General features: G+C 42.3%; 3 protein-coding genes across 3 annotated transcripts in view; 1 reads left to right on the forward strand and 2 right to left on the reverse strand.

The window, feature by feature from the left end:
- Positions 1-355: 355 nt before the first annotated feature.
- On the forward strand, positions 356-3,926 carry cln5 (CLN5 intracellular trafficking protein). Its single transcript, XM_012864319.3, has 4 exons — positions 356-577; positions 1,331-1,505; positions 1,648-1,873; positions 2,904-3,926. The coding sequence occupies exons 1-4, from the start codon at positions 474-476 to the stop codon at positions 3,389-3,391; spliced, it is 993 nt and encodes a 330-aa protein (XP_012719773.2). The 5' UTR covers positions 356-473; the 3' UTR covers positions 3,392-3,926.
- Positions 3,927-8,414: 4,488 nt separating this feature from the next.
- fbxl3a (F-box and leucine-rich repeat protein 3a) lies at positions 8,415-14,732 on the reverse strand. The gene is made up of 5 exons (XM_012864318.3): positions 14,460-14,732; positions 12,205-12,574; positions 11,984-12,106; positions 11,015-11,186; positions 8,415-9,869 (listed from the first exon to the last, which is right to left on the reverse strand). The coding sequence occupies exons 2-5, from the start codon at positions 12,571-12,573 to the stop codon at positions 9,229-9,231; spliced, it is 1,305 nt and encodes a 434-aa protein (XP_012719772.1). The 5' UTR covers position 12,574; positions 14,460-14,732; the 3' UTR covers positions 8,415-9,228.
- A 1,762-nt stretch (positions 14,733-16,494) lies between these two features.
- Positions 16,495-25,354, reverse strand: part of mycbp2 (MYC binding protein 2) — a 91,418-nt gene continuing 82,558 nt past the window's right edge. Inside the window, 13 exon segments of the mRNA XM_012864274.3 lie at positions 16,495-17,917; positions 18,990-19,155; positions 19,345-19,452; positions 19,541-19,750; positions 19,851-19,958; positions 20,050-20,238; positions 21,151-21,254; positions 21,390-21,522; positions 23,020-23,148; positions 23,239-23,340; positions 23,431-23,550; positions 23,644-23,740; positions 23,838-24,121. Of these exon segments, the coding sequence (XP_012719728.2) occupies positions 17,802-17,917; positions 18,990-19,155; positions 19,345-19,452; positions 19,541-19,750; positions 19,851-19,958; positions 20,050-20,238; positions 21,151-21,254; positions 21,390-21,522; positions 23,020-23,148; positions 23,239-23,340; positions 23,431-23,550; positions 23,644-23,740; positions 23,838-24,121 (1,866 nt within the window). The 3' untranslated portion in view covers positions 16,495-17,801.

Consider the following 25,354-nt stretch of genomic DNA (forward strand, 5'->3'; position numbering starts at 1 on the left):
CATTTTAATTTTGCTTCTGTTTTCAGTGATTGCAGCGTTTGATTGCAGCGTTTTTCTGATGCCTTTGCTTTTTTATATAAAGAAGAATATCCTATCCAGACCATGTTTCGTTTTCTTTTTAATCCTCCATTATAAGAAAAAATAATAATTTTAAAGTAATAAACAAAAGTAGGAAAACATTCTTGACCACAAACAAAACATGAATTATTTCTTCATGCTTTTCAGCAACATTTAATGATGTAATTTATTATTTTTTATATTATTATTATTATTGGTCTCTCAGTTTTGCCATTAGAGACTTTTAAAGGAACTTTCTTCTTTGTTTTGTTTCGGTGACGTCGAACGACGCGTCTCGTCAACAAACCCACGTGACCGCAAGAAGCGGAAGTCCGCTGAGAGAGGAAAGGATCATGTGAAAACAATCACCGCAACAGCTCTGTCCTCACTCCGGGGTTCGTCTCTGCCGCGGCGCCATGTCTCTCAGGGAGGTGTTGGTGTGTGTGAAGCTGCTCCTTCTCCTCCACGTCGTCGCTGAGCTGCGGAGCGACGAGCCGCAGCGGTGGCCTGTCCCCTACAGGTATGCAGCCTGCTGCCCTGTCATGTGACCGACCACACCGTCTCTATGTCACATCCACATAAAGCTCGTCTAGTTGAACCAAAACAAACCTCTGGGTGGTTGGTGTCAAAACCTGGACTTTCGTTGAAAACTTTGTTGTAGTTCAGCCATTTTTTTTTTTTTTAATGAACCCTCCATTTTTAACGTGATTCTGCCAGGTGTCACTTTAAGGAAGTGAGTTAAAACAGCAGCTATATAAATGGCAGTAAACAGACTGGAAAAAATGGTTTCTGTGATTTATTTATTTATTTGTCACTAATATCTTTCTAAAATGTTTGATTTATGTGGTCATTTTTATAGGTAGAAACGAGCTTCCTTTAGGTAATTAGCGTTGTACAGTGCAGGGGAAAGAAATTATTTGCTCCCTAAAACATTTGAAGCTGGAGTTTGAAGCAGACACCTGACGGGACAGCGGAAAGGTTTTAGATCAAAGCGTATGTGTTGCAATGGTCCAGTCAAAGTCCATACTTAAACACAGCTGAAAGTCTGGGGCAAAGCCTGAAAACATATGTTCACAGACGCCCTCCATCTGGTCTGAGTGAGCTAATTTGCAAAGAATGAGCAGAAATTGTGGTCTCTCTCTCTCTCTCTCTCAAAGTGCAAAACTGGTGACGTACCCAAAATAAAAAAAACTCTAGGTCAATGAATGTAATGGTTAAACTGATCCAAAGTGATTTAATGTTGGTCGTCCCTCATCCCTTCTGTCCTCATCAGGCGCTTTGACCGACGACCTCCTGTGGACCCCTACTGCGAAGCTTTCTACCCGTTCTGCCCCACCGGAGACCGCGACGGACGCATTCCCCGCATGAGGGACAGCGACGTGGTCTCTGTTTACAGGCTGCAGACGCCCGTGTGGGAGTTCAAGTACGGAGATGCGCTGGGGAAGTTCGTAAGTGCAACAGGCTTTTGATGTTGAGCAAACCAAAAATCGCTGCAGACGCTTCTCCTCACAGCTTCAGGCGCCGTCGTAGATATGCAGCCGTGTGACGTCGAGGGAAACGCATCCTTCTCAACGTTTCTGTCGTCCGCAGCACATCATGCACGACGCCGTGGGCTTCAGCAGCCTGGAGACCGGAGCCAACTACACCATGGAGTGGTACGAGCTCTTCCAGCTGGGCAACTGCACCTTCCCTCACCTGAGGCCGGACGTGTTCGCGCCCTTCTGGTGCAACCAGGGAGCCGCCTGCTTCTTCGACGGCATCGACGACCTGCACTGGTCGCAGAACGGCACCCTGGAGAAAATCGGAGAAGTCACAGGTGATGCCGAATATCCGGCCTCCGTCAGCCACACCTGCCGTCGCCCTGGAAGAAGTATTCTCCCTGTCACAGATCTCTTCTGTTAATGCTCTTTTTTTATCAGTGAGAATGCTATACAGCATTCTCACTGATTGTTTTCCTGTTTTTCTTTATTATCATTATTCTGTCGGCGTCTAACTACTCCTGCATACTTCAACCGATTTCAACAATTTTGGTATCAAAATGTTCGGCTCGTTCCCGGCATGATTGCTATATCTCATGGTTATGCTAACTTTTACTCTTTGTAAAATATTTCACTTTTTGTGCAATTTTTTTTGGCTGTTCCCATTGAAATCAATGCAAATTCCTCACATTCTTCAAATTCTTCCAATACTTTCAATTCTTATGATTGTTCTAATTCTTCAAATTTTTTCCAAATTCTTCAAATTTTCCAATTTTTTTTCAAATTCTTCAATTTTTTTCAAATTCTTCTAATTCAAATTTTCAAAATTCCTTCAAGTTTTTTCAAATTTTTTCTAATTCCTTCAAATTTTTTCTAATTCTTCACATTCTTCCATTTCTTCTAATTCTTCAATTTTTAAAAATTCTTCAAATCTGATTTCAATGTTTTTCAGCCACCTTTTCTCTTCTGTGGGGATCTTCTGCACTTCTGCTCAAATCATTCTGCAGATTAGCATTCTCACTCGCTGTTACGCAGGAACAACTTTTTCAGACTCATACATACTTTAATGATCCCAGGGGGAAATTACTTTTGTAGTTATTATTGTCATTCTTCAATGGTTTTGGATCATCAAACATGTTAATAAAATGTCAGGCAGGTTTCAGGGTTTGAGTGAATTAAAATTTAATTCATGATTTATAGGGGGGGCAGTTATATTTTCTCCTTAATAAATGAAATGATCATTAAAAAGTAGCAGATTTTTAGCTTCTCTCTTTCTGATATTCAACTTTGTTCGACATTCTGAAACGATCCCGTTTCTCTAGCCGTCATCGGCGCCTAGTTTTCTTCAACGGTCCTTTTGTTCCGCAGGGACTCAGTTCAACGCCATGGCCCAGTGGGTGCAGGAGGACAACCGGACCGGCATCTACTACGAGACCTGGACCGCTCGCTCTGACCCCGGCCCAAACGCCACGGTGTGGTTCGAGTCGTACGACTGCTCCCAGTTCGTCCACCGCACGTACAGGAAGCTGGCCCAGCTGGGAGCCAAGCTGTCCAGCCGCTCGCAGACCAACTACACCAAGATCTACCTGTACAGCGGAGAGCCCAGCTACCTGGGCAACGACAGCGCCATCTTCGGCCAGCCCGCGCTGAAAAACCTCGCCCTGGACATCCGGCGCTTTTACCACCCGTTCAGGCCGCACCAGTCGATCTTCGACCTCGCCTTCAGCCTGCTGGAAGCCTACGAGGAGGTTGTGATGGACAAGAGCTTCTACCTCTACTACAACTTCGAGTACTGGCACCTGCCCATGAAACCTCCATATGTGCAGATCACGTACGAAGAGGTGCCTTTGCCCTAAAAAACCAGCCTCTACACTTACATTGTTTTTGTTATTTCGTTTTTATTTTAAAGTGACAGCTAGTCCGGTGAGCACTTGTTTATTTTAATGATGGGTTGGTTATTTAGTTTTAACACTGCTACACCTTCACTTGCCTGCAGAAAGGACACAAATGCTCCAGAAAGCAAATCTTTTTAAGATTTTTGTCACGGGTGGAGGATCCTTTTCTGACCACTGGGTGGCGACACTGTTAAAAAAAAGAACCAGATAAATGAGGCTCAGAGCTGCAACAGTTCTAGTTTTCATAATCTTCAATGTTGTTGGGCAGTTCCTACACAGTATTGTTGTTTTTTTTCTAAATAATACTGTATGGTGATCGGATAATCTAAGAAGATTTTAATTTGTAACATAAATAAGCTTTATTGATCTCACATTGGAGAAATTCACAATACGGTACAACACAGAAGCCTCTTTGTCGCGCTTCTAAATGGGAAAGATAAAGGAACATTAATGTTTCCAATAAATACAGTAATATTTTAAATTTTACTAGCACGTTTCTTGTGACTGGAGGTTATATTTTGCAGTCCTGACAGAGACACTGTAAAGGGAGCCAAAGATCAGAGTGACAGAAAGGAGGTATTCTAACCTCAGACCTGGAACTCATCACCAAAAATAAATCATTAAAATTTCAGACTAGATATGCAAAGAGCTGGCCATTACATTGCTGGACTGTTATACCAATAATTGTATTAACGTTGAATATTCAAAAGGTTCTAAACGACACGTAAATGTGCTCTAAAAACTTCATACTACTCTCTTATTGCATTTTTGGGTGTGTTGCACGTCTTTACCAGGGATGGCCATAACTGTGGAGGCCGCTGTATTGAGTCTGAACCCAAACCTGATCTGGCTTCTGCTACAAAGTTATTGATAACAGACTTGGATGAACGGCCAGCTGTACAGTTGCCTTCGGAGACCATAGTTGATCTTTGAAGCTTCATTCTATGTCACACTATCTTTAGAAGTGCGCTGAATACAAACCGTGTTTTTCTTTTCTTTACACTCTGCAAAATGATGCCTTTCCTTGACTTTTTAAACTGGTAAATAAAAGAGCATTTGTTTACAACTACGGCTGACGCACCCTTTTTGTCCCAAGGCCCTTTTTGAGTAACACAATGCGACCACGACGAATAACATGCTGCAAAAATCAAGATGAAGGACAACACGTTAGGCAGCAGCAAACATTACGGGGATCGTTGCTGTGCGGTGGGCGGAGAGAGCGCTGTTGTCTTTGGATCAGGAAGGAGTGAGAATCTGTCCACGGGACAATCCACAATGCTGGCTTCTCTGGAAGCGTAGCAAGAAGGAAGCCATTGTTGAAAGAAAACCTCGAGTGTTTGCAGTTTGTCCCAAGCCATAAAAAGGTCATCCTGCCACATGAGACCAAGATTTAACTTGTTAGCCTGGATGGACAGAACTAATACATGTCACACTGAACAGTCCATCCCATGATGAAGCATGGTGGTGCACCTGTATATAGGACACTTTTTATTTCATATTTTTTAACGGTAACATAAAATTAGCCCCCTTAGGCCCATTTGAACAGTTTATCTGCTAAACAGAAGTTGATATCGGCGTGAGTTAAACTTTAAACTATCATTCTGCATCATTCCCTCTCTTTGGACATTTCTGGTTTGTTTTAATGCGTAATGGAAGAACTGTGGCTGGATGCTGTTACTACAGTTAAACAAAAATCGAATGTGTGCTTCTGTGCTTTTTTTGTCCCTCTTGTTGTATCTCTGCTCTGTCTTCTGTAACCCCAGTCGGTCGAGTAAGATGACCGTTCATACTGAGCCTGGTTCTGCTGGAGGTTTTCCTTTCCACTGTCGCTTCATGCTTGCTCAGTATAAGGGATTGCTGCAAAGCCATGGACAATGCAGACGACTCTCCCTGTAGCTCCACGCTTCTCCAGGAGTGAATGCTGCTTGTCGGGACTTTGAAGCAATCAACTGGTTCCTTTTATATAGGACATTTTTGACCAATCTTTATAATATGATTGATTTTGACTTTGTAAAGTGCCTCGAGATGACATTTCATGAATTGGCACTATATAAATAAAATTGAATTGAAATTGAATTGAATATTCGCTACAGGAGGCACAGTTTTAGCCACTTTATACAAATTAAAAGGATATACGCCTCTACTTTATGACATGATATGCCTTTGTTAGCTCTTTGGGGCCGGGGAAATTGCTTTGACGTGCCGGATTCGGCCCACAGGCCTTGAGTTTGACACGTGGTTTAGACCAAAGCGTTTTCACAGGTTAGAATGGCCTAATCAAAGCCCACACATAAATCTAAGTGAGAATCAGTGGCAAGACTTTAAAACGTTTGCAGATGCCGTCCATCCAGGCCGGCTGAACACGAGTTATTCTGCAAAGGATTTCAGTCTCTAGCTGTTGGAACCTGTAGAGACATTAAGCAGTAATTGCAGGAAGCGGTGGTTCTGCAAAGATCTCAATACAAATGCAATTCCCAATTGTGTACTTGTTTTGTGTCGCTGCATAACGTGAAACGGAAATAAGTTATACAACAACAAAAAAATAAAGTGTGCTTTTGTAACGCTCCATAATTCACCAGTGGCTTGTAGTTGGTCTTTGGTCGCAATCACTGTTTCAAGACATCTTTGACATTTTTGTTTCGTATTGCAAGAAATGTCAAAGACGTTACACTCTGAATTTAAATGGTTTCATTTTGTTTTGTTTTATATCTTCCTCTCATTGTGTTTCACAAGCACATTTGTTGCGCTGAGGCTTTTTGTTTCATATCCGTGTGAGGCCTGCGAGGCGCTGAAGCCAAACAGATGACAGGGGCAACAAGGACATCCACAGTTATTTATTTCCGGATACGATCACAACACCTTTAAACTAAAGACAGGTGACCAGTAAAGCAAAAGTAGACAAACTATTTATTTTCCATAATCACAACGATCTCACTGCTGATGTGCATTTCCAATTCAACACCAACTCAAACTACGGTCAATTTCTGCGTGATGGCTGACAAAGCGTAACTTCTCGTGGATCTACGATCCGAAAAAAAAAAAAAAAAAAGGCAACTAGTTAAGCTTAATTCGGACCCTGGTTTTACGAAAGACAAAGAGCAGCTGGCTGAGCAAACACTGAACCCTGATAGGGTGAAATAAAGAAATAAGTACGTTTCTTTGCAGGTAATCAAACACGCAGCGTTTTATATACAGGTGGATTCGACTTCCTTCTTAAAGGAAAAGAAAAAAAGTTGAAAAATAAGACTTGCCGAATCTCTTCACGACTGTAAAGGATGAATGAGAGGGAGAGCAGCAACTCTCCAGCTCCTGTTTGTTGCGAATAAAACAAAACGCCTGTGGACCAGGACCGCAGAAGATACAACTGAAACCTCTAAAAAAAAAGGACATCAATCGATTTATTGCACCTGAGAGACCAAAGGGGTTGACTTCTGCGTCCCCGACATTTAGAGCCAATGGCTGCAGAGTTTTATTGCGTTGCTGACTACGAGACTTCTGAACACGATCAGTATTTACACGATACAGTGGCCTGGGAAAGTGTTCATTCAACTTTAACTTCTTCACACTTTGTCACTTTACAAAATGGCTATTAGTGTTGTGCAAAAGAACATCTGAAAAGTGTTGTTACACCGATACCCCTAAATAAAACCCACGTCACCGCAGGCCTTCATCAGTCACCTGTTTAGTAAATGGAACCCGGCCCGCCGTGGTTTAACCTCAGTGGAAGTCCAGCAGTCCTGTCAAGCTTAAAATGTCAGATTAAAACCTTTTTGCCGACATACAAAGCACCCAAGTGCGACGGAAAGCTAAACGACGCACTTCCCCCTGGACAGACGGATCCCACAGAGCAACATGGAGGGGGCCGCATCGTAGTATGGGGATGCTCTTCTACAGCAGGGAGGTGGAAGATGGATGGAGCTAATCATCCCTCTGTCTCCCCAGGGCAGCAGTTCAGAGGCTGCACAGACTCTGCAGGAGGTGGAGCTTCACCATCCGGCAGCCAGAGCCTTGGAGTGGCCTAGTCAAAGTCCAGACCTACACTGGTTTGGAAATCTGCGGCCAAACTGTAAACATTGGGGTCACATCCAATCTAACTGATCTTGAGCTATTTGACAGTCTAGATCAGGCATGTGCAAAGTGCGGCCCGGGGGGCCATTTGTGGCCCCTGCACTGATTTTGGGCGCCCCACCCCACCCCAACTGCATTTCAAGATTTGGCCCACCAGCACAGGAGGCTGATGCAGATGGAAGCTTTTAGTTTTTAATTAGAGCAAAATCATTGCAGGAATGTTAAAATTGTAAATGGTAAGTACAACACAAAGTATTCATCTTTTATTAAGCACTTTTTACATTCTCTTTCATTTCATAGTAATATCTATCCAATGACACTTAATTACTCAAATGCAGACTTTGGAGCATTAAAATCTGCTTTGAATTCAATTATTAAAATTGGCTAATTACAACAAGTGTTTTGAAACTGACCCAAAAAGACTTAGGTTTATTGTTATAGAGTCAAATTAAATTCAAAATAATTTGCAAACTGGATGACTATCTTTTAATACAAGAAATGAGCTAATTTTTTAAATTTTGTGTCTACAATGATTTACACATTCATTTCCTACAAAAAAAAAAAAAAAAAAAAAATTATTTATTTAAAAATGGTCATATTTGGTAGAGCAGGTGAAAAAATTGACAATTTTTTTTGGTTTAAAAAATAAATGTGTTAATTTTTTGGCCCTCCTTTGTTCCTTTGACGTGACAATTTTGGCCCATGTACCATGTAACTCTAGCTGTAATCTATTGACCCAGGGGGGCGGGGTATAAACGCACACGCCACACTTTTCAGATTTCTGAGTTAAAAAAATGTATATATATTTTTCTCCTTGTGTTGGCCTGCATCCCTGATATACTCTGTTGCTTTAAGGTGACAAAATGTGGAAAAGTGAAAGGCGTACGCACAACTTTTGCAAGGCACAGTAAACTGATTTTCTTCTTTCATTACAGCTTTATTACTTTAATATTCTGCGCCTGGGATCAGACTAATTGGGTGCAATAGAAAACATCCTCAGCAGAGCTGCGGCATTTGGCCGTAAAGACTCGATTCGTCCCAGCTGTCGTTTGGTTTATGCCTAAGGTGCGTAGGGGGGAAAAAAATTAAAATAAAATCTCTCGCTGTACAAATAAAACTTTCTATCACCTACACATGAAAATAGTGTCTTAAATACACAGAGTGTGTGTGACGCACGGAGGGAAATTACGTTACTGGACACTGTACAGCTTCACGTCACAAGTATCTACTGTATGTACACGGTGCGTTCTGCCAGCGTCTGCAGCAGCAGCGCTTCAGGGTTCATGAGTTCAGCTGCCGCTCCTTCGGTGTTGGAAAACACGTCCCAAAGCTGTGGGTGAAACCTGCGTCTTCCTCCTTCCTGTACACATCTAACCTTACAGTGATTCAGAAAGCTGCTGGGGTGCCGGGCGTCTAAGCAGAGCGGAGAATGTGGGGCGAGTTGGGGAGCAGCGTGCGACGGTGCAGCCGACCCGATTTCCTGCAGAGCGGTCGGCGTGTCCAAGGCGTACCTGCACACGGGCAGACATCTTTCCCAGGGCACAAAGCAGGGGCAAATGTCCGTACGGCTTGACTGTCACTAAGCTTCGTCCCAGAGTTTGCTGATTTCGGGGGTTTCAGTCTGCAGAGACGTTTCTAACTCCAAGCAGGAGTTTTTTTTTTGTTGTTTTTTTTTTTTTTTTGCTCGTCTAGCACATAGCAAATCACTACAGCTGAACCCCAAAACGGCACTACCAGGTGGGCATCATGTCCGGGAACCAGACGCGGCCCAGGTGTTTGGACACCTCCCAGTGAATCTCGTCCAGGGAGTACCTGTGGTCCGGGATCAGCACCTCCTCCATGATGGAGAGCTGGGACAGCCTCCGGCCGCACATTTTGACGAACTCCACGAAGGCGCTGCAGGACACCTCGCACTCCCCCAGCCCGATGGCCGACAGCTGCGTGCAGTGCTTGGCGATGCGGATCAGCTCCTCGTCGAGCGGCCGCAGGCCGTTGGCGCACACCACCAGCTCCACCAGGCGCGGGCAGTGCAGGCCGACGCGGCCCAGCACCTCCTTGCTGACGGAGCGGCCGAAGTAGAGGTGCGTGACGGGGATCTCGTCGTTGAAGAAGGGGCCGAACTCGTCCTCGTAGAGGAAAAAGTACATGACCAGGTTGAACTTGGGCGAGTGGCGCACCATGGCGTCCCAGCTGCTCTTCTTGATGGCGTGGAAGTGCTGGCCCGGGTTCTCGCTCACCACGTCGATGCGCAGGTGCTCCAGGTGCACGTGCTTCTCGGAGGAGAGGGCCAGCAGCAGCTCGTCGCTGAGGAGGTGGTAGTTCAGCGCCAGCTCCCGCAGCCCGTGGCACTGGTCCGCCACGCACAGGATCCCTGAAAGCACAGGCAGGACCTTTACCTTCAATGCCACCAGTCGTTCCGACCCAAAGCTGCAGCTGACTCAACCGTCTCTGCAAAGCGTCAAAAAACTCTGGCTGGAGAATGTGTGTCACAGAAAAAGCCCCACAGAACCACAGGGTCATGGTTAGTGCCACAGGATGAGCTTGCTCTGAGCAGCGGCAGAAACAAAAAGCTAAAACACTGAACCGAAGCATATTTAGACATGACTGGAAATTAAACTGCTGTGAATAATTCACACCCGCTCACAAAAAAAAAAAAAGGAAATGAGACTAAATCATCAGAACGCTGCTTCCTTTAAATGTTTTTGACACGTTTCAACCACAAACTTCCATGTCTTTTATCGAGATCTTCTGTGACAAGCTGGCAAAAAGTAACGCATATTTATGAAGTAGCAGGATACGTAAAAGCGCCTTCCAGAAATTAAAGTTCTGCTCCGATAGTTTGTTTAACCAGTCACAGCTGCAAGTCTTTCCAGCTTTGGGCACCCAGACGTTGAGATTTACGCCAGTTTCTCTTTGTAAAACAGCTCCAACCCAGTCAGGTTGCATGAGGAGCATCTGTAAATATAAATGTTGAAGTCTTCCTCCACAGACTTATCAGCTGGATTTTAGTCTGGACTTTGACTAGACCATTCCAACTCCTTTTATCTAACCTCTAACAGGTTTTCTTTTAGTATAAGCAACATCCTTCTTCCCATAAACTCAGACCAGCTCCCTTGTACCAACTTCTTCATTAAGCCCAGATTCGTGGGGTGCTCGACTGATAGTTAACCTACCAGAGTTGTGCATCTCTGCAGCTCCTCCAGAGTTACTGTGTGCCTTGTCACGCTGCCATTTGTATGCTGGTGTTTTCTGTTAGACCTTCACATTTCAGCCATATTTAAACTGGGAAAACTCCTGGAGCAAACTGGTTGCGTAAAAGGAATCTGAATGCAAGCCACACGTCTCAGGCTTTTATTTGCAAAACATAATAAAAAAACCTTGTTTGAATTGCCTCCCGCTTTACAACTATGCGTTACTTTCTGCCGGTCAGTCACGTATAATCCCAGTAAAACGCATTAAAGCTGGCAGTGGTGATGTGAAACGTTAGTGTGTATGCGTCTCAGTGAGCGCGTGTACCTGCAGGGGACACATGGGGGCAGCTGCTCATCTTCAGCAGCTTCAAGGTGTCGCTGTTGTTGGCCACCAGGACCTTCAGGGACGGGTCGTCCACCGGCGTGTCGTCGATCTTCAGCGAGGACAGAGACTTGGAGTTGACGAAGACCACGGTGAGAGCCGAGATGAAGTGAGACTGAGGAAGCACAAACACGATCATTCCTCAGCGCTAAGCCTATCGCGCTCACAGGGTTCATCTCTAAAGACGTAACACTGATTTGACTCCAGAGGGAAACTGGTTCATTACATGAGGACTGAATGTATCACTACATAAAAAAGCAACAAGACTGATTACAAATGAACCCAATGTGATTATTGAGAAAAGGGCATTTCTTAGTAAACGACAATGACAGACTGATGATTCCAAGATTATGCGTGTTTTAAAGGCCAAATCAATCCATCTCAATGGAGTAGAGAAAAAAAAAAAAACAATAGACTGATGAAAAAGCTGTACAAGGAGTTAAAAAGTAAAAAATTATAAATAGAAAAAAAATAAAATGAAAGAAATTTTAAAGAATAAGTAAAACGTGTACTGATAAAAACTATTAATTAATTAGGGATATACAAAAAAAGTCTCTGCAGTGAGCAGAAGACGGGTAAAGTTCATATTTTCCTTAAACAAACAGAAGATGTCCCCACCAGTCCTCCCCGAAGCTCCGGGCTTCCATAAAGTCGGCATTAAGGGATTTTTCCACAAACACACATGTGACCATGTTTCAAGGATTCGAAAAGAGATCTCTGTGCACCGAGGAACACCAAACAACGGGTTTGCAAATAACGTCATGTTCCCTTTTGAGGCCAGATGAAATAAGTCTGACCTTGGCCCATGTTTGAGACAGAATACTGAAGAAAAAAAAAACATTGTTGCTGGCGCTCTGATGGTTTTCTTGACTGATTGGGGAGAGAGGAGGTCGTCTGTAGCGGTAATTGTACCTTTGGGACCTCCATGAAGCTGGGCCTGGCTGTAGAGATGAGCCCCAAGGTCTTCAGGGAACAATTCACCAACTGAGACAGGATGTCACAAGCCGCCTCTGCAGACTCCATGCTACTGTCCACCTGGTGATGAAGGCAAACAAATCATTGCAGGACAAAAGCAACACCTCCACTGTACCGTCACCGTTTCAGCACACAGATTTATTTTTTTTTTTATTTACCTTGAAGCTGACGTACTGCAGGTGGTTGGAGTGCCTCTTGATGATCTGCTTGATGAGGTCTGGATGCGTGGCCTTCAGGTACGAGCTCGCCGGCTGATTGAGCTCGAACTCGAAGCACCTCCACAGCTCGGGCATGTGGAAAGCCTCGTTCCAGCCGCGGCACACCTGCGAGGCGTACGCCCGGTCCAGCAGCGGGAGGTACTGGAAGATGTGCAGCAGGAGCTCCTGAGGCAGGCGCGACCAGTCGCAGCGCGGAGACTCGCCGGCGGCCTCCGGCTCCTCGCTCTCCGGCTCCGTGCGGACCTTTTTGCTCGCCTCCGGAGGGCTTTCGCCGGCGCTTCCCTCCTCTCCTCCTTTGATCCGCTTCATCCTGAAGCATAAAAACGCGGCGCTGAGATCAAACGGGGACTGCAAGCACGCAGCGATGAAGCACATGTGCTGCAAAAAGCTTTGGTGATAATGAGGTTTTACTTCTCGGTTTACTGTTTATTGCCTTTATCCCCGTTGCCTCTGAATTCAATAAAACGTCATACTTTCCCCCCTCTTCACCAGTACTATTTGCATTTCTCTGTTAAAGTGATCTGTTTTAGGAGCCGCTGACTAACCTCCGCTCTAGTTACGCATCGTTGGTCTGTGGTTATGACAGCTGCCCGCCCCAAAAAATGCAAACGCATCGGAGAAAAGCAAAGAATTAGGGCTGAACAATTAATCGCATTTTCAATATAATCGTGATTTAAAAAAAACGCAATTTCCAAATCGCAGAGTCTGCAATTTTTGGCTATGTAACAATTAGGGAATTAGAAACGTCCATTAGGTGTCAGTAAAATGTTTAAAGTGGGTTTGCCTCCACATGGAAGGGAAGACAGTTGCAGCAGTGAGATAATCTAATTTTATTACTTATTTTAGAGTTTGTATAATTATACAAAGCATTAAGTACTGGTCAATCAGTTTAATACATAGACTTGCTTGTTGATTGCACTTTATGTTCAACAAGGATTGATGTCCAATTAAATTAAAAGCTGTTCTCTTGAATAATATTCTGATCAATAGAAACATTAAAAGTTCATATTTAAAATAGTCCTTGTTTACAAACATCTTTATTTAGAAGCCATTTTTGTTGCTTGTGGTTAATGCAGAGAAAAATCAAAATTGCAATTTTGGTTGAAATATATTGTAGGCAGAACGCAATCATTTCTGCTCTTTTAGACGCTTTTAGCAACTAATCCACACGGCGAGGAAACAAATTGATTTGTTGTTTGTATATGTTTAAAAAGACATGAGAAATTAAGATGAAAAAAAAAAATCACATTAAATCGCAATATTAAGAAATAAAATCGCAATTAAGATTATTTTCCAAAATCCTTCAGCCTTTACTTTACAGTCGCTTGCAGGAAAACATCACAGCAGGATCCATGTTGGAGCAACACAGTAAGGTTGACCTGCTAAAACTGCAGCTTCTGGAACAAGCAGCACAATTACGGTACTACATAATAAGCCATGTAATCCTGGGGGAACCCTGCAGGTTATTATATATATTATTCCAAATACAGATGGCTGGTTTGGACTGGGAATCTGCAAATGCCTGCCTAAATCACTCGGGTTGACAGCAAAACACAGGACTTTCCTTATAGGAGTTTGGTGAATGCGCCATTAATATTCAAATAAAAAACATATATACTTTATTCATCCCAAAGGGACATTAAATGTGATAAATATATATAAAATCAACAATGACGCCCTCACCATCCATCAAATAATCCGCTGGCTGTATTTACATCAGCTGAACTGAATTACCAGTTTGCAGATTAGCATTTTTTTCCCCAAACAGAGGACAAGCGCTAACTAACGCCTTCCTGACGGCTACAATCACTGCGTGACCATGGCAATGTGACGTCACGTACCGACCGAGTACGTGAAAAACGTGACCGCGGTTATAATATGACACTGCAAAGTGACACACACGCACCGTCATCTATATGGGTTTGAATTTCTGTCACATAAAAAAGGAGCAACTTTGCAACTTTTTGCACCGAATGAACCGAAACATTTGACATTTTTTTTATCCATTTTTCATTAGTTTACAGCCGCGCAGGTGTTAGCTAACTTTGACATTAGCTTGTTAAAATTCACTCTCGAGCGTTGCTTGAAGAAAAAGTCAGCGGCGTGTGACGCTGTGTCCGTGGCAGGGCTAACGCGTCGGTAGGTGAGGTGGTATCTACTCCCTTAAGCTCCGGTTCGGCCGAGCATCACCCTACCTTGTTGTTTACACACGCACAGCTTGCTTCAGTAGCTGTTGACTTGGGAAAATCCGACTTCACTCTTCAACCCGGGCCCACGAAGGAAAAACTCATCCGCACCAGCCAGATGACTCGCATCGGAACCCAAAGACCGAGCACTCCGACGAGACTAAGTCAGAAACCGCCACCTCCGCTCGGCTGACCTAATTCCCCCTCCTAGGACTGAAATGGCGAAGTGTTTTGACAGCGGCGGTGCTCCACGGGAAAACGTAATTGCGAAATGGCTGTTGGAAAAGATCGTGTATACTCGCGAGATGACTCACCTCGCGGTAAAAAAAAAAATATATATAAATAAATAGCATTAAAAGTACTCAGTGTACCGACTACAGAAATATACATTAACGATCGCGACACAGCGTAATCCTTTCTAGGTTATATCTGACCTGGAAAAAAAAAAGATACATAACAGCTTCTTTATAGTCATTCTCTATTTATCTTTCAATTGCTTTTCTCCTTAAATTCAATATAATTATGAATTTCAAGATCAGAGTTATTGAGTAATGTTTTTTTTTAGTTTGAAAAACCATATATGTGATTCACAGTAAAACAAAACAAAAAAATTGTAATTTTGATTGGCAATCATAATTTTGAGATTCACTTGGATTGATTCAGACTTTCTAAAAAGCAGTAATCATGAAGTTCAAAATCGTAATTGTGAAAATCAAATGGATTATTTTGATTCATTTAAGAATTATGAGATTAAAACCTACAATTTCAAGTTTTAAAATCCTCTGTATGATGATATCCAAGTCATAGACTGTCAGTCATCATGGGATTCAGCATCTTTATTGTCAGACTTAACCATACTTAAAGAAGCAATAAGCGAAACTTAATTATTTTAGACAATACTAAAATCAGTTTAAATCACAACTATAAACATCTGTTCAGACAGGCCTTTCACTCCTAGCGGTTCAATTGTGGATAACTTTTGCTTTGAGTTTTTTTATTTTTATATATAGCTCTTAAAATTGTTTTGAACTGTGCTGTTATGCACTTTTTAATTTTTTATCCTGTAATTTTCCTACACATTTTTATATTTTATGTCAGCATCTTCTTGTTTGAATTTGAGCTTGTAAAGGACTTTGTGCACCATATGAACTGTTGAAAAGTGCTATATAAATAAACGTTGATAGTTTTGTAATGAACTAAAGGTATCCTTTTTAGATATGGTATGACATCACACGGCATCTTTTTTGTTCTCCAGTCTCTTGTTTACAAAGCCGGGCCTGGGCTGGTAGCCCAGCTAACATAGTTAGCATTGTTTAATGCAGCCCACCGTGATCCTCACCTACTTCTAGGGCATTCGTTTTGTTGAGAAAACATTTAAAATTGAAACGGATCACTGGTCTGCTGCTTAGACTTTGGAGGTAGAGGTGTAGCTTGTCACACATCTTGTTTTGGTCTATATAGACATTACTCAACAGCGCACCTAGTGGTGAAATTTCGCTTATTACTCCTTGAGGCCCTCAATCCTATAATGACGAAGACTTTGAAAGTCAAAATTCTGACTTTAAATCTCCTAACGAGGACATTATTTGAAATGTGTGATAAACTGTTCTATAAGATAGAAAGTACCTAATAATTCATAATAAATCAAATTATTACATATCTACACAGTACTAAACAAAATGCTTCCACGGTGACGTTTCTTTCCTTATTTTATTTAGTATTTAATAGGACCAGGGCAGACTAGACTGGATTTCCAGTGCATCAGAACCAATGCCGAACTCCAAGTCACCTTCACCACCCACAGGGTTCATCAATACTGGCTGTTGATGTCATCAACACATATCTGCATAAAGTAAAAAATATATATATAAAAAATGTTTTTTAAATGTTGCTGTGGAAATCCATACCTTATTACCCAGTTGTGCTTTTTTTTCTCTAATTGTGGACAAATATTTGTTAGTAAAAAAATAAAAATAATAATTGCATAGTCCATTTATTTCCATTTGGATTACCAATTAAAAAAAAAAAACAATGACACATTGAATAATTTGTGAAACAGAGAATCTGGTTTATTACCATTCAACTCCATCCACCACAGATATTACAGAGCAGATTCACAAGTAATAAGCTTTTTATTTAACAGCAGCTGTTTCTTTTTTTTTTCCTTTTTTCTTTTTGAATCCCCCACACTCTGCTTCTTTGGCCCCCAAATCTTCCCGCCACATACTAGGAAAAAGCGTACAGGTGCACAATTGTATTTGGTGTAAAGACTGGACCCTTCAGCTGTAACCACTCCTATAGCCTTTTTTTTTTTTATTCTCGTATTTATATAGGATTTCGATGCTTTTTTTAAATTTTTTTATTTTATTTGTCAGAGCTGCAAACAAAATTTACATCCACCATGTTTGACTGCAAGTGCCAGGCTCCTCTTTTCCAGACAGTAATTGAAGAGAACTGACGTTAATTAGGGAAGGGAGGGGTGGCACTGTAAAAAAATGTACAGTGGCTTTATTTGACATACATTCCATAGATTAAACAGCTGCAAAATAGGAGGCACACCCAGTATTGCACTTCATTTAAAGTTCTGGCTCCAAACAAAAACCCAGAATACCAAACAAAGTGAAGAGAGCAACTTCGGAATACAGCTACTTTGAATGGGATCGCTATATACAACATTAGATAAATCGTACACTATTTCCATCCCGAAAGTGATTTTCTTAACAGTCAACTCACCTTTTTTGTTGTTTGTCTGTCAACTCATGATGCACTTGAAAGTGAGGAATACTGTACAAGTTTACGAAAAAAAAAAAAAAAAAGTTTACATACATCAAATATTTTAAATGTATAGTAAGGAAGCTGGAAATATGGCCCCTTCCTTTTGTTTCGTTTTTTTTTTTTTTCCTTCTCTCCTCTTTTTAAACTCACGCTCATCCACAGCCGCGTTTTAAGCAAATTTGTTTAATCTTCAATGTTACATCGTTACAGTTCGGTTGATTGGGAGGTGTGCGACGTCTATAGAAGCCGAGGGATTACAACGGCTGCATGCAAACATGTCACGAGTTATTTTCTTTTAATTTCATTCGTCTTTTTCCTTAAAAAAAAAAAAAAAAAGTTATTTTATTATTAAGCTTGCTCTGAATCCAAAGGGAGCAACAGCTCGTGCCCGCAGCAGAGTCTGGATCCTGATGTTGGGGAGAAGAGCGGACCTGACGACTCTTGGCGTAGCGCGGAGACCCGGTCCGCGGTCCAGGAGACTCAAAGCCGGAGCCGAGCTTCGTCGCTGAGCAGCAGCGCCAGCGGCGATAAAAATCACAGTAGACCGACTGGTTTCCAGCAAGTCTCTTAAAAGTTTTAGAAGGTGTGGGCGTTCCTGCACACTCCACAGCCCAGAGCAAATTCTTCGCCCGTCGGTGGGTGCACCACATGCAAAGGGCACTCGGTGCCTTCCAGCTGCTTGCCCTTGGGCCCTGCAACACAGAGACAAGAGTTACACTTTGCCCTCATCGTTTGGTTCCGCAGCTTCTACGAGGACGTCACAATAAAAGCGGGACTTAGGGAACTGCATTTCTTTAAATTGCTACACAGGACTATCTGTTTAAACCAACTCACTGCAGAAAGGACCAGACATGAATTGCATCCCTAACAAAAAGCAAAATAAAGTCACAGCGATAACATTTTGTCAAGTTACAACCAACAAACCTCAAATCTGTTTTACTGGGATTTTAAGTGTGTCAGCCTAGGCTGCAGCACCCCCAGAGTTCCCTTTGGTTGTTTTTCTGATTAATGCTGCTTGTTAACTAATGTTTTCAAATAAAGCTCTGGTACCTTCATGGCGAGCTTTATTTACAGTGGCTATATTTACACACACAACATTTCATGGTCGGATTAAAGCGCAGGGTTTCCTCCACCGAACAGAAAGGCTGTATCGGGAGCCCCTACAGTTTTTTATATATATATATATATATATATATATATATATATATATATATATATATATATATATATATATATATATATATATATATATATAGTATTTCTGCCACTCAAAATCGTGGAAATACGTCACGTTTACCACGTGCGCACCCAGCTCAGTTTGCCACATTCGGAATAACTTGGTCCGGACAAGCGTTGATCGGATTGTCAATCGGCATGAACCACCCATCTCACTAAGCTAAATTTGATCACAATATTCCGATTGGCTTGTTTACATGATGCATTTTTATTCCATTTGGCCCTTTATTCCGATTAATTTTGTCCATGTAAAAAAAAAAAGTAAAAAAAAAAAAAAACCTTTTCTAATATGAGGTGCCAGAAATTAAGATGGGGCTTCATAGAGGGCATTAGAAGTCTAACCAGAATGGCAGATGTCCAATAGAATTTAGAAAATTAAGGCATTTTCCCTCCTTTGTCATTTGCAAACATTTATTTACCACAAAAAAAAGCAGCTTTAGTTGTTCTTTCCAGCTAAAATGAGAGTCCTAAAACTCTGAGAAAAAGGGCACATAAGATCCTTCTTTTAGAGAGAAACTGTTTAATCACCTGCAGGACAACGGGGGAGCTCCTCCTTGGGAATACTGGTCATCCTCTGGAAGTCGTCATGGCAGGCGTTACAGAAGTGTGTGGTTCCAAAGCAGAAGAAAACAGCCACGGAGCAGCAGTACCGGCATTTATACTCGAGGAAATCTGTGCCGTGTTTGGAGCACATCTGACAAAAGGACACAGGAAACACCTTTATTGTGCAAAAAAAACAGCCCGAAAACAAAACTGATCTTTGGAGATGTGGCTTGTTTCTTCTCTGCCAAGACCACCAAACGTTAGTTTAACGTACATAAGAACATTTAATCCGGATCATCTATGTAGCCCAGCTGGGAACACACAGGTAGAATTTACTCACCTGAGCCCTGGAGACATCTGAGCATGCTCCGCAGATCAGTTCGCTGGGGTCGTAGTCATCCCCTTGTCCTGCTTCTGCATCGCAGCGAGCCTCTCCCCCGAAATACGCCTACAAGAAAAGGGACACTGGTCATGTTTTTTGCGATGCGTGTAAAACATGCGAGCTGAACACCTCCTGCGCGTAAGTCGTTTATGACCTTTTTGCACTTGTAGCAGACGTAGTACGCGTATCGGTTCATGGCGAAGCCGGCTGGGTCGTTGTGAAAGCGCGCGCCCGGTGTGGTTATCGCCTCGCTCTTGTGCAGCCCCTCGTACTCCAGCCTCATCAGAGCCTTTCTCCTCACGTCCTCGTACAGATCTTTAATGGGATCCAGGAGGTCTTTGATCACAGAATGATTGATTTTGTTCTGCGGCGGGGAAAACAAGACAGGCAAAAACATAATTATAGTTTCGTTAAGTACACTGTAGCCATTTCTGACACGGCTAGACTCCAACGATTTGCAATACCTTGCAAATCGGACACAGCATGAACCCGAACGTGATGCGCGGCCCGAGCCAGCGATTTTCCAGAACGCGGCAAGTGCACTGAAGGTGAAAGACGTGAGTGCAGTCCAGCTGCGAACAGAGCCAACAGACGGAACGTTAAAAAAAGAGCGAGAAACGGGATATTCTTGAGATAAACACAGAAAGCTATACTCAAAGCCACCTGTACTGCTGGAGCGGCGGACAGAGCCTCTGTGAAGCAGATCATACACATATCGTCCGCGTCCTGTTTCAGGCAGCCGGCGTTCTTATCGCAGCCGTGCAGACACGGCAGGCACGTCTCCTCGTTCTTGACTCCTCCACAGGGGTGTCCGCAGGGATGGGTCTTACTGCAGGCCAGCTTAGCGTACTCCTGAGATAGATGACAGGAGAGGAGGTGGTGAGGCTTAGGGAGTACAACGCGATGCACAAAAGACTAGTTGGGTATAAAATAAAGCGCTACATGGATAAATAAATATGTTTGAAATGGTTTATTATGGACAGGGAGAAGCTAATGCAGTATTTGTTATCCTCAAGATTAACGTCAAGAGGCTGTATTAGACAAACCTGGTATGATATGCATTAGAAATTGTTAATTAATCATAAATATGAATGGTTTATTCAAAAATAATTTAAATTATTTTTACTAACACGTACTGTTTGAACTGTTATGACACTAAAGCATCAAAGAGAAAAAGCTTTTTGGTTACAATTCCTGACAGACTTTTGAGAACCTTACAGAAACACGGTATCGTCCCCTTAAATGTAGTTTCTTTCCAACTAAACAACAGAAATTCTAACTATATGATTAGTTACTTCTTGGGTGACGTAATATGGTCAAAATACAAAAAGGATTTTTTTTTTTATAAAGACACATTTTAATTTTCCTCATTTTGTTTTAGCTGTATAAAAAAATAAAAGTTACAGGAGGGCCCTTTACTATAACGTTTGTGTCTTTATTTACCTTTTAAATAACAATACTGGCTTTGAGCTTGGCTAAACAGCCCGACGCCCAGTATAATCAAGCTCTAGATTTCAATTGTATAAGAAAATGAAATTGGTAAAACAGTCAAATATGTAAAAAAAAAAAAAGTTTGTCAGCTTTATGATTTTCTTCTTTAGGGACAACAATCATTAAGTCTGAGAAAATCTTGGTACTCTGGGGGTAAAAAAGGAAGTGTTGATAGTTGAATGTGACAAATTAATGTTGTTTTTTTTATATGGCATTAAAAAAACTGCCTGAATCATTTGTTTTTTTATGGAAAGCTAAGGGGATGCTCCACACCTGGCAGTCTGGGTCCGAGCAGACGCTCCCCACCGCAGACAGTTCGGTTCCATTTCTCGTACCGCAGAACCTGCAGGCGTCTGAGCTGCTGGATGCTGGTTTACCTGCAAAGATATTCAACATGTGAGCGGGAGGGAGACACACGGCTGGGGAATGCAAAGGTTTTATCTTACAATTTCATTAATCTTCCGACGTGAGAATGTCATAGATTCACGGCGGCGCGCTCTGTGTTAAATTACCCGTGTGCTCTCTGAACTCCACCATGGCCTTCATGGTCTTTGAATCGGCCAGCGCCATGAGCCAGAAGAGCTTGGTCCTCCCGCAGCCTTCATGGAGGTCCACCTTAATGGCCTCCTCTTCCTCCTTAAAGACCTGACGTGCGGAAGAGCACGAAGAAGAAATATAATCAGCAGATGAAATGGCCAAGCAGGGAGAAATCAGCTGGTGACTGGAATCGATTTTGTTAAAAAAAAAAAGAAATAATTTTTTAAGTGAGGATGATGTTACAGAGCGAAGAACACCCGTAGTCAGCTATTTTTATTATCGGTGGGGTTTAAAAACAAAGTCGGAGATGTAAGAAGCTAGAGCCGGACGATACAGCAAAGAAGCATATCGATAAAATAGAAATCATATTGCTCAATATCGATAATTAACAACACATTGAAAACATATTTTAAGTGCAGCCTTGGCCATTTTATGCTGTTGCTTAGCAACCCATTTTAGACTCAGAACACACAAATGCTGAATTCAAACTCAACCCTTTATTCAACCAACTTTTTACCAAAACTGCAATTTTTTTATAAAAGAAAAAAGAACAGGTGCTGTCTGAACTCTCTGAAGGGGGCGGAGCTTGGTTCATGGGTCTGATTGTGATTGGTTGGGAGGATGTAATGACTGTAATATTAACCTCTATGGCTAGAATGCAAAAGGAAAAAAAACTGTTATTCTATTGAACTTTTTACTGACCCTTTTTTCTATCGTCGATATACATTTATCGATCGATAGATATTGTTATTGAATTATCGTCCAGCCCTATAAGAAGTAGGGCTGAACGATTTTGGAAAATAATCTAAATGTGGTTTTATATCTTAATATTGCGATTTAATGCGATTATTTTTAAGTTTAAGTTATCATGTCCTTTTAAACATATACAAACAACAAATCAATCTGTTTCATCACTGTGCAGATCAGGTGCTAAAAGAGCTGCTGCGTCTCAACTCGGAGCAGAAATGATTGCGCTCTGTCTACGATATATTTCAACCAAAACTGCGATTTGATTTAGACTTTTCTCTGCATTAACCACAAGCAACACATTTCGCCTGTAGATAAAGATGTTTGTAAACATGGACTATTTAAATCAAGAACTTTTAATGTTTTTTTATTAATCAGAATATTATTCAAGAGAACAGCTTTTAATTGATTAGAACATCAATCCTTGTTGAACATAAAATGCAACCAACAAACAAATCTATGTATTAAACTTATTGACCAGAACTTGATGCTACGGTGAGATTCGTGAAAGTTTCTGGTAAAACAGTATGATTATATAAACTCTAAAACAAGTAATAAAATTAGATTATCTCACTGCTGCAGCTCTCTACCCTTCCATGTGGAGGCAAACCCACTTTAAAGACACTGAAGGACGCGTCTGATTCACTTATTGTTACGTAGCCAAAAATTGCAGACCTCTGTGATTTGGAAATTGTGTTTTTTTAAACTGCGATTATATTGAAAATGCGATTAATTGTGCAGCCCTAATAAGAAGCTATAGAAAACCAGACATCAGAAACTGGCTTTTGACCCCCGTCAGAGCATCCCAACACCAACCGAACTCTCTTGATATCAACGTAAACTTGTGAAAAAAGAGACCTGTCTCTGGTGGGAGCGAGTGCGCCGGTGCAGATGGAGGAAGCGGTCGCAGTCGGTGCAAAGGTTGCCGCATATGTTACAGAGGATGATGGCTGCTGTCTCGCCGTCGTCGTGATTGTCGCACATGGGCTGTGGGTGGGAGAGAAGGGAATAAATTATTACCCTTTCAATTAGCTTCACACACACCCGAGGCGCTTGCATCTGTCAGTAAAATCCCACCATCTGCTTCTGCTGTCCGTCTTTACCCATCCAGCGACCAGAAGAGAGCCGGTCTACGTGATCCTGGTCGAGCACGCACAACGACGCCAGGGCCAGCCACAGCTGAGGAGAAGGACGAGCGGCGAATCAGCGCACCACAAGTCAAACGGCATCTCTAATCAGCGGTTCTGGCTTGTTGTGTGCTTTCGTTACCCTTGTTGTAGCTATACAGCGAACGGGAGACCGGTGCTCCTCCTCCATCTTAGTTAGGGCTATGATGGTCTCAGCGATTGCGTTTTTGGTCACCCTGGACCAGGCGTCCGAGAGGTGGCCCTGCAAACAGTGAGCAGCGGCGTTTGTGTCGCTCTAAACCTCCGCGGTCGTTTGAGCGACGCGTGTGAAACGACAGAAACATTAAATACTCACCGCTGCCATGTCCTTGACCAGCTTTATGATGATCTCGGCGATCTGCGGAGGCGTGGACCCTTTCATCCACCAGTGGCTCTCGCCTCTGCGGATGTAGCTGGGTAACAAAAGGAGATGGGGGAGAAATTAATGCTGCAAACTAATTCTGTCTCAGGTTATTTATATTTTTTATATCTTCCAGAAAAACGTCTCACCTGGAGTTAAAGATCATGGGCAGCGTGACGGTGGTGACGCCCTTCCCTGCGACCGTGCCGCCGGTCCCGGAGATGGTGGTGCCTTTGGCTTTGAGCTGCACGGTGAGGGCCTTGGCTATGCAGCCCAGGAACATGTCGAGGATGCACAGCTTGTTCCAGTCGCCCTTCTCCGTCGAGTGGATGATGTCGCTGATGTCGGCCGGGGGCAGAGCCTTCACCCCGATGATGCTGGCGAGGCGGACCGGCGTCACCTCCGGTAGGACACGTCGCAGCAAAGACGTCACCTGAGACGAGAAAAGGTCAGGAGGTAAACTACGTATATGAGCTCGAGTAGTTCCTACCTTACCGACAGGAAACTCTGCCTCCACACCACAGGGCCGCAGCACGCTTCTATATTACAAGAGTGTGAGCTAATCAATTCATCAAACACAAGAATTTAGGTTAGTGTTGCGCCAATGCCATTTTGTGACCCCGATACCATCTGTTTGAAATTGATCTGTGTGTGTATATGAAGAACTGCATACTACTTAGGGTAGTAGAACTTTTTATTGCCTACCTGGAATGGGTGACAATAGTTACAAAACTTTTGGCTCTCAAAGGCCAAAATAGTGCAACATTCATGAAATTATAACATGTATAATAGTAGTGCAACAGTAAAATTACATTAATAATTGAATAATCTTTTAAACCCTGAGTTTTGTCTCTCAAATGCCAAAATAGTGGAACTTTCATGAACTTATATAACATGTATAATACTAGTCAGGAGAGAGAAGGCTGTGTTCAAGTGACATACAAACATCAAAATGGTATCGGTGCCTATTTGTTGGTACTCCTCGATACCGAAACAATCATTTTAGTGCTGGATTGGGGTCCCGTCCGATACTGGTATCGGTGCAATACTATTTTAGGTAGAGGGGGATTGATTATTATTATATCAAATAATAAAGCAGACCTATAGGTTAAAGTGCATGTAATGCAAAAGTCAGTGGTGGCCTAGTAGCCCGCTGTTCCCCAAATGCAGAGCACCAATTTCATTGGAATGTATGTTGCAGTGCATAAAGATGATTATGTTATTATAAACCAAACATTACCCTTTGCATTGCAACATCTCCTACAAACGATTCTGGAGTCAAACAGCCAGAAAAATCCAACTCTTGTCCAACCAGAGCCGAGTGTACCACACCCAAAACTCAGTCGATATGAGATCAGTTTAAAATAGGGAGATAGAAGCTATTTCTCCTGAAAGCCTTTTCTTGATCCTGTGGTTGGCGTCAGCCATTATCTATAGTGGAGCAGCAGCTTAACAACAGCCTAGTGAAAACGGTAGGGGAGGTCTAAGGATGCTACATTGGAAATGCACAAAGAAGCAACAAATAAAAGCAATATTATATATATATATATATATATATATATATATATATATATATATATATATATATATATATATATATATATATATATATATATATATATATATATATATATATATATATATATATAAAAACACACTATTCTAC

The sequence above is a fragment of the Fundulus heteroclitus genome, chromosome 7, assembly GCF_011125445.2.
Source record: "Fundulus heteroclitus isolate FHET01 chromosome 7, MU-UCD_Fhet_4.1, whole genome shotgun sequence".
Classification (NCBI taxonomy): domain Eukaryota; kingdom Metazoa; phylum Chordata; class Actinopteri; order Cyprinodontiformes; family Fundulidae; genus Fundulus; species Fundulus heteroclitus.